Genomic DNA, 8,443 nt, shown 5'->3' with positions numbered 1-8,443 from the left:
CGGCGGGGAGGCTCGGCGGGGACAGGGACCCCCCCCCCGCCCCGGCGCTTGCCCTTTCGGCAGCCGATTTCACGCCTCTCCGGTTGTGGGTCGCAGGCTGGGCCCTCGCAGGACCCATGGGGACACTGCCGGGGGACGCCGGAGCGGAGGTGGGGGTCAGGGCTCTGTAATTTTCCTCGTCCGGCTCCAGCCTCCCCCCCACTCCCCGGCTCGGCGCCGGGCAGGGGCTCGCCCGGAAGGTCGGTGGCTCCAGGCTGCACCCCGGGCGGGGAGGTAAAAATCCCTTTTAGGCCAAATACAGCCCAAACACCATCTCACGTTAATTGTGTCCTTCTCCTTTTCCTTCCCCACCTCCGACCCGTGCCTCTCCGCTTCCAGGCTGCGCACCGGCCCCGAGGGGGGGGTCAGAACGGGACCCGCTGCCCTGGCCCGGAGCAGCCCTCCCGGCGCATCCAAGCCGGCTGGGATATGCACAGCTAGCAGGAAGCATCCGAGCAGTCAGACCTTGATCTCCTCTGGAAAGCGCCGTGAGGACAGACGAGCTGCAAACCCACCGAAATCCTCCCGGCCAGGAGGCTGCCCCCCTGCCTGCGAACCGCTCCGCCGGGGACAGGCGGGTGGGGGCAGGCCGTGGGGGTCGGAGCAGGCTCCGGGGGCAGCCCGCGAGGTCCTTCGTTTTTAAAGGGGGTTTGACCATCACCAGCCACCGGCGCATCCCGGATCAAGCCGTTGTTGCGTTTGTGAAGTCTCTTCGTTTGATTTTCCTGCCCCTAAAATAACCGCATTGCTTCTGCTCTGCTCGTGTTCCCCTGGGAAGCGTACCGAGCGCTTTTGTAATTAACTGTAATTAAGCTTTTACCCGAGCGCAGGTGAACGGCGCATACCGGAGGCAGCATTAAAACCGCGACCGCTGCGTTAATGCTCAGGAGCTGGGAAGGGAAGGACGGCGAAATCTCAGGTCGCCCTCTTCCACCAGCGAACCCGGCCCGGGCAGAAAGGTTAGAGGCGAGGTAAAAGCAGAGCCTTGGATTTATCTGACGGGCTCCAGCCTTCAGCCGGGGGGGAGAAAGCCCACCTCCAGCGCCCGCGGGGCAGGAGCCAGCCTAATTGTCAGATTCCAGGCACGGAGCCCAGCGAGGGCAGCAGGGGAAAAGCCACGGATACATTTTGCTGTCCTGAAGTCCCCCTGCCCCGGCCGCCCTGCCCGGGTCAGCGGCGGAGACAGAGGAGCAACCACCGAATCACCCCCCAGCGCTGCTCCCGCGGGGGCGCCTACCAAAACCCCACCAGAGCGTGATGATTTTTGTCTGCTTTTTGTAGAAATCACCCCGAAACGCGGGGATGAAGAAGCCGGGCGGCTCGGCGGTGCTTTCCAGCCGGGTGCCGCAGCCGCCCGGAGCGCACGGCAGCAGCCCCAGGGTGCCGCAGCGAGGCCCCTCGCCAAGGGCCCCTCGTCGCTGCTCCGGGCGTCAAGGTCAAAATCCCCCCCCCCCCCCCCCACACACACACCCTTTTTTTTCTCCTTGCTCCATCCCTTGAATGAGGCGTTGGAGGCCGGGGCCGCTCTCCCCGCCAGCAGCTCGCTTCATTACGGCAAAAAACGAGGAAAAAAAAAAAATCAGCGCGAGGACAGGAGGCGATTTTAGCCGCGGCGGAGCGAAGCGCCTGGACAGCTCCAAAGCCGCATTTCCCCGCAGAAAGCCGGAGGGGCGACGCAACCCCTTCCCCAAGCCCCGGGGGATGCTGAGGTCCCAGCGGCTCCCGGGGGGAACTGGGAGATTAGCACCAGGTCGCGCAACGAAACCCTAATAGGCTATTTCGGGACTACTGGCTCTTAACAAATCTATAGCACCTGAAGTGTTAGCACTCAATTAGTGACAAGGTTTCAAAACCCGGCGTTTACCGGCGAGGTATAAACAGAGTCCTGGGAGATAGCCAGGAATTAGAGCGGGAGGGGGCCCTGGACGTCTTAACCGGCTGGCATTAAGAGGAAAACTTTTTAAAAGGCCCCATCTCGCTCTCTAAACAGTCCGAGGTGTCGAAAGCTCGGAGGGAGGGAGGATGTGCTCTCCGGGGCTAATTGCGTGGATTTTTTGTTTGTTTGTTTTCAGCGAGAAAAGGTCTCTCTCGATATACGTACACAGATATTTAAACGAATTTCATTTAACAGGCTCGGAAAGAAGCTACGACGGGTGTGGAAATCAAAGGGGAGCGGGGGCCAGGCTCAGCCCGGAGCGATCCAAAGCGACCCCAAAGCCCCGCAGGAGCGGTGCGGGACAGCTCGGGGGGCCGGGCACCGGTGATGCCCGCCGGCACCCGGGGTCCAAGCACCCTCCTGCTGAGGGCCAGGAGGTCCCATGGGTGCCAGCCCCGGGGACACCGGAGCCGAGACGCCTGCAGGGTGCGGAGCCCGGCCGGCAGGGCCGTAAATGACGGCGGTGCGAGGTGCCCGCAGCCAGCCCCGGCTGTCGGGCCGAGCCTTCTCTGCTCCGCCACGAAAGCGGAGCCGGGCTCGGAGCACCGAGCTGGAGAGCACCGGGGAGAGGGGCAGGGGGGGAGCGGGTGGCGAGCCCCGACCCGGAAAGTCCGTGAGCTGCTGTGTGTCAGGGACTTACTCATCAATCAGGCGGACACAGAGCAGACCTGGCCTCTCTTTGCGGAGTGTTTGCTTTTTCACCAATTATTGCGGCCCTGCAGCTCTTTTTGTTGATACAGTAGTTCTAAAAAGTGCTAATGTTCATTTATCAGGGGGCCGAGCCCGGGACTCCCACTAGTTGTGATTCTTCCAAAAATATAAACACGCAGAGAAGGGCTAAGGCTAAAGCCCCCATTTGTTTCTAAACTGCAGTATTAAAAGTGATGCATTGTTGAAGATAAAGCGGAGATAACGCTGTCTGTCTCCAATGAATGTCTCCCCGCCGCATTAATGACATTCCAAATGATAGCTGCGGCTTATCGTTCAATTAATCACTTCCACCCCCTGCAGCCGGGCCCACATCGATCGGGAGCCGCCGGGTGATTTGGAGCTGGAGGAAACCCTTCAGGCCTCACTTCGGGGCCGTTTGGTGGCCGGAGGCTTCTCCGCTCCTCTGCTTCTCCTCTCCTCTTCCTCCCCAGGGACGCCCCGGCGGGGATGCGCTGCAGGCCGGGGGCAGCCGCTGGGGTCGGAGCCGCTTCCCTCGGGGCTCAGCAGGCTGGGGAGGGGGCTCCGGGGCAGGCAGGGCCTTCGCACCCCCCTTGGCGAGCTCCGCGACCGAGCCGGGACGGGCGTTTTGCCTCCCCAGCACCCCGGCTGGACTCGGTTTGCTCAGCCCCTAAGGCAGGCGGACATGCAGCCGCCGCTATGTTTTTTATGGGAGGTGGAGGCCGCTTCGTTATATTGGTATTTACGGAGCCTATCCCAATAAACTTGTAGGGTTACGGAAAGGAGACAACGGGGTCGGGCTGTGCACCACGGACCCGGCTCGGGCTGAGCAGGGCTTCAGAGACACACGGGAGGCTCTGCCTAGGTTGCCTCCACCTTCCCCCGGCGCTTCTCCCCTTTTCCTGCAGCCGAGGAAAATCCCCCCCGAGCTGCCCCGTCCTCCTCGGGGCTCGTTCCCCAGCGAAACCCGTGGAAGCGCAGCCGCCAGGAGCGGGACGGCCGCTGTGCCGCCTCCCTCCCCCCGATAAATAGCAATATTTCGGGCCTCCGAAATATTCAGCACAAAATCCGGATCCGATTCACGACCAAACCTCTTCCAGGACAGCAGCAGGAGGCTGCAGCAAGAGGTTGCAAGAGCTGCTGCAGCCCCGACCCCCAAAGCCCCGGTCCCAAAGTCCCAGCATCGCTCGAAAAAAAAAAAAAAAAAGTAAAAAAAAAAAAAAAAAAAAGTAAAAATATCCTTAACCAACTTCCCCCAAAACGCAAAATCTCTCCCTGGGGAGAGAAAAAGCAGCAGAAGTAGGGGAAAAACTGCCCAGGGAGGGCTGCTGCGGGCAGGTGCCCGGGTTTTTCCCCGCATCGGAGGATTTTTTTTTCCCCCTTGTGCGGGAGGAGGACGCTTTGCGGGCAGGAGCACGGGGACAAATCCTACAAATTGCCCCTCAGCTGCTGCCTGCGAGCCGCAGCCTCCCCGGCAGGGCACGGCCGAGGGCTCCCCAACTCACCGCATCCACGGGGGCTCCTCCAGTCGCTCCCCGGCCTCCGCTCCCCCTGCCCCGCAGGGCTCGGAGCCTCCCGGAGCCGGGCAGCCCGCACCAAAGAAGCCTCTCAAAGGGGATTTTTTTCCCTCCCACCCCTAAGCCAAGAAAGAGCCGTAACGCCCCCGGGGCTCACCCCCGGCTGCTGGGGACACGGCGAGGTTTGCTGCTCCCTCGGCCCCTGGCCCCGTGTTTTCAAACGCCGGCACAAACAGCGGTTTATAAAAAAATAAGGTTGGTTTGGGGCTGAAAGCTTTACGAACATCGACGGAAAAAAACACCCCTCGTTCCGACCCGCAGAGCCCGAGGGTCGCTCTCTGTCAGCTGGCTTTTGCAGGCGTGTGAACCCTAAGCACGGATTTCCCCTTCGCACAACAGTGACCTCCCGTTTTCTGGTTCCTGCGCTCGGATATTGCAGAATGCTAAAAACGAAACCTCCGTTCCTTGGCTTAAAAAAAAAAAAAAAAAATGAAATCAGCACATATTTGGTTGATGGTTTCCTCCCGGCCTGTTTATTTAATCTGACTGTATGATAGATGGCATCAGATAGGGGCTTTGTACACATTAGGCCATTCTGGATTTTTTTTTTCTAAATGGATCAACAAACTCGGCGGGGAAAGCTGGATAAATACAGTGCCGCCCCTTTAAACGAGCGGGGATGTTTTGGAGATGTATTACTATATTAGGTGACATGCAACTTTGCATCCCTCATACCATCACGGCAATGTTGGCCAATAGAAAGCTAAAGTCACCCAAAAAGTGCCTAGTCCCTCCTTCCAGTCCCTTATGGTCCGCTCCTACCTGCCTGCAGTGCACAAGGCGAGGCTGCTGGCGGGGATGCTATGTGCCCCCTCGGCGAGCTCCGCCGCCGCTCCACCTCGGCTGCTCCTCGCCTCCTCTTCCATGACCCTGGGCTCCGGCCGCTGCCCCGCTCTCCTCTGCCATGTTTCCTAGCCCTGTGACGACGACCCCTTTCTCGGTCAAGGATATTTTGAACCTGGAGCAGCACCAGAGCGGCCTGGCCCCCATGGAGCTGCCGTCGCCCTCCTGCATGCTGGCCGCCTTCAAGCAGGAGGCGTTCGGCACCGAGCCGCCCGCCCTGCCCGACCTGCGGGAGGAGCTGCCCGAGCCTCCACCGGCCAAGGCGGCCTTCCCCAGCCCTTACTACGTTAAGAGCTACGCGGAGATGGACTCGGCCAAGGACCCCAAGGCGGATAAGAAAGGTAAAGGCGGGCGGCCAGGCGCTGCTGGCGAGCGGGGCTGCGGGGATGGTACGGGGAGGCTGGGGGAGGCACCGCCACCGGCCTCGGCTGCCCGCTGCTGCCCGGCCGAGGGGCTCGGGGGAGGCAAAGCGAGGGGAAGAGAAGCATCTCTCCTTCATACCCCCCTCCAGACATCGCCCCGTCCCTGCAGCCCCTCGGAGGGGAGAAACCCCTGGCCCCCAACAGCCACGCTCGCTGCCAAAGCAAGAGGCGAAGGCACAATGTTATATGCGAGGCCTCCATCGAGTCCGAGGAGAAATTCGGCAACGAATTTTATTGCTAATTAATAGCTCTGCTGAGCCTACCTCCGCACCTGGGGTTCGATATAAAGGGCACACGTGCGAGAAAGCCAAGCCGTGGCAGAGACGAGCGTGACTAAAATCAGCACGGAGCCTCCCTGTTTACAAAAGAATAATGCCGATAACAACAACGATAATACAGAAGAAAAAATCTTCTTTAATTGCTTAAAAGAAAAATTGCTTAAAGACATACTTGCGCAAGCATGATTGAGACAGTGCCGCTGCCACAAGAGCGGGCCAGCAGCAGTGGGGTCGGGGGAAGAGACAGCGCTGAGGGGTCTTTCTCAGTGCACACGGGTTGTTTAACACCACTTCTCTTCCTTTTTTTTTATTTTTATTTTTTCCTCTCCTTCCCTCTTTTTCCTTTGCCCGTTTATTTCGCTGCAGAGCTGTGCTCCCTGCACAAGAGCCTGGAGCAGGAGAAGAGAGACCTGGACGATCCCGAGCGCCCCAGACAGAGGAAGAGGAGGAAACCTCGCGTCCTCTTTTCCCAGGCCCAAGTCTACGAACTGGAGAGAAGGTTCAAGCAGCAGAAATATCTCTCGGCTCCCGAAAGAGACCATCTAGCCAACGTCCTAAAGCTCACCTCCACCCAGGTGAAAATTTGGTTCCAGAATAGAAGGTATAAATGCAAAAGGCAGAGACAGGATCAGACCCTCGAGATGGTGGGGATCCCGCCACCCCGGCGGATAGCCGTGCCGGTGCTGGTGCGGGACGGGAAGCCCTGCCTGGGGGATTCTTCTCCCTACAGCTCGCCCTACAACGTCAGCATAAACCCCTATAGCTACAACGCCTACCCCGCGTACCCCAACTACAACAGCCCGGCCTGCAACGCCAACTATAACTGCAACTACCCCTCCGTGCAGCCTATGCAGCCCTCGGCGGCCGGCAACAACTTCATGAACTTCAGCGTGGGGGACTTGAATTCGGTGCAGACACCCATCCCGCAGGGGAACGCGGGCATCTCCACGTTGCACGGGATCCGAGCCTGGTAGGGCGGCCCCACAGGGGAACCCCACACCGGGGGGGCTCAGCCGCAACTGGGAGCCGCTCTCGGGAAACTTGGGGGCTGCGGGGGGACGAGGACGGGTCGCTGTAGCATCCCGCTGGAGTTCAGGAGCCTGGCACCCATCTCTGTGGGGAGGCCTCTGGTGTTTGGAGCTGGCACTGGGGGGCTGCTCCCACCCCCAGCCGTGCCGGACCTCTCTGGCTCCCCGCTTCCAGCAGGGCCTTCATCCCGGTAATTCCTCCCCTTCCTTCCTACAAAGAAGCTGCTCGTTTTGCTTGCCTCCTTCCCACTAACCAAACAACAGCGAGCCAAGCCCTACAACCCATAATTATTATTATTTTTTTTTTTACTCTTATACTAATTATTATTGAGATCCACGTTTAAGTTTTGCACTTCCTGTATGGTCACTGCTGCCCGGCCAGCTCAACGTGCCCCCAGGCTGCCCCTCGCCAGGCTGCTGCTGAGGCTCTCACCAGCGCACGGCAGAGGACAGCCCCAATGGGGAACAAGGCCCCCCTCCCCTGACCCCCCCCGGTCCCTGTAGGGTTATGCACTAAAACCTCCGTTAGTACCGAAATGCACTGTCTGCTCCTCGTCCTGCCGCCTTTCCCTTTGCTGTAGCAGCTGATGGAGATCAGCGAGTTGTCATTAAAGAGAGTGGCTTTCATCGCGCGTCCCCGCCTTCATTGCGCTGCCAAGGTCCCCCCGGGGGCTCCCCACTGCCACCCCCCCTCTGTGTAGCCCTCCCCGAATTTCGGTGACTGCCGCGTTGGTGAGTGCAAACTGTGCTTGTATTTTTACTGTCTTTTGAAAATAATTTTCAACATGCTTTGGAAGCCCCAGCCCGGGCAGGATTGCTGTGCATGAGCCCTGTCCCCCCCAGTCCAGCTCCCGACTGGATCCCAGCGCTGGGTGGCTCTCAGGGGGGGCTGAGTTCTTCCTCGCACAGTGCAAGGGGGGGGGGGGGGGGGGGGGGATACAGCCCAAGCCCTAAACCACAGGGCTCAGGGGCTGCCAGAGGGGAAGAGCCCCCCCCGCCAGCTCGCTGCCTCTCTTCTGGCTCAGCCCCAGCCCCTCGGCCACCTTTACAGTAGTCGCTATCAAATGTCAATTATTGGGAGTGAGAAACAACAAACATTGTAATTCGGTGCAGTCAAAACATCCTCTGAGCATCTGAGATTGTCCGGCCTGGTGATAAGGCGATTAGGGGAACCTGCAACCTCTCCTGTCCTGGCCCTATCGGCCCCATCAGTAAACAGGGATGGAGACAGGGTGGCTGTGGCCCTGGGACATGGGATGAAAGGCCGCTGGTGAATGGAAGCCTTCTGCAGCCTCTGTCCCTCCTCCCCAAAGGGACCGACCCCATGCTCCCTGAGGCAGGATGGCACAGACGAGGAGCTCCCACCTCCTCCTGCTCTCTGCTAGGGGCAGACGAGTCCTGGGTGCTGCTCACAGAGCCCTGAACGCCACGTGGGGTGCAGCCACCTGCATGGGGCTGTGCAAAGGGGGCCTTCTGCGCCCCGAGGCCAGCCTGCCTCAGGGATGCTTACCTGGCAGAGGGACACTGGGCTTGTTACAGCTGAGGGGGCCAGAGAGCAGGTGGCTGAGAGACAGCAGGTTAGCCAGAGAAGAGGCTGCTCTAAGAGCCAAGGTGTCTGCCTTCCCGAGAGCCGCAGGGAAGGAGCAGGAGG

At 60.0% G+C, this 8,443-nt stretch overlaps 1 protein-coding gene across 1 annotated transcript; it reads left to right on the top strand.

Moving 5' to 3' along the window:
- Positions 1-4,880: 4,880 nt before the first annotated feature.
- NKX2-5 (NK2 homeobox 5) lies at positions 4,881-7,478 on the top strand. The gene is made up of 2 exons (XM_035338879.1): positions 4,881-5,405; positions 6,131-7,478. The coding sequence occupies exons 1-2, from the start codon at positions 5,126-5,128 to the stop codon at positions 6,736-6,738; spliced, it is 888 nt and encodes a 295-aa protein (XP_035194770.1). The 5' UTR covers positions 4,881-5,125; the 3' UTR covers positions 6,739-7,478.
- Positions 7,479-8,443: the final 965 nt, after the last annotated feature.

The sequence above is a fragment of the Oxyura jamaicensis genome, chromosome 13, assembly GCF_011077185.1.
Source record: "Oxyura jamaicensis isolate SHBP4307 breed ruddy duck chromosome 13, BPBGC_Ojam_1.0, whole genome shotgun sequence".
NCBI lineage: Eukaryota > Metazoa > Chordata > Aves > Anseriformes > Anatidae > Oxyura > Oxyura jamaicensis.
Note: the sequence above shows the minus strand (reverse complement) of the source record. Positions and strands in the feature narration are given on the sequence as shown.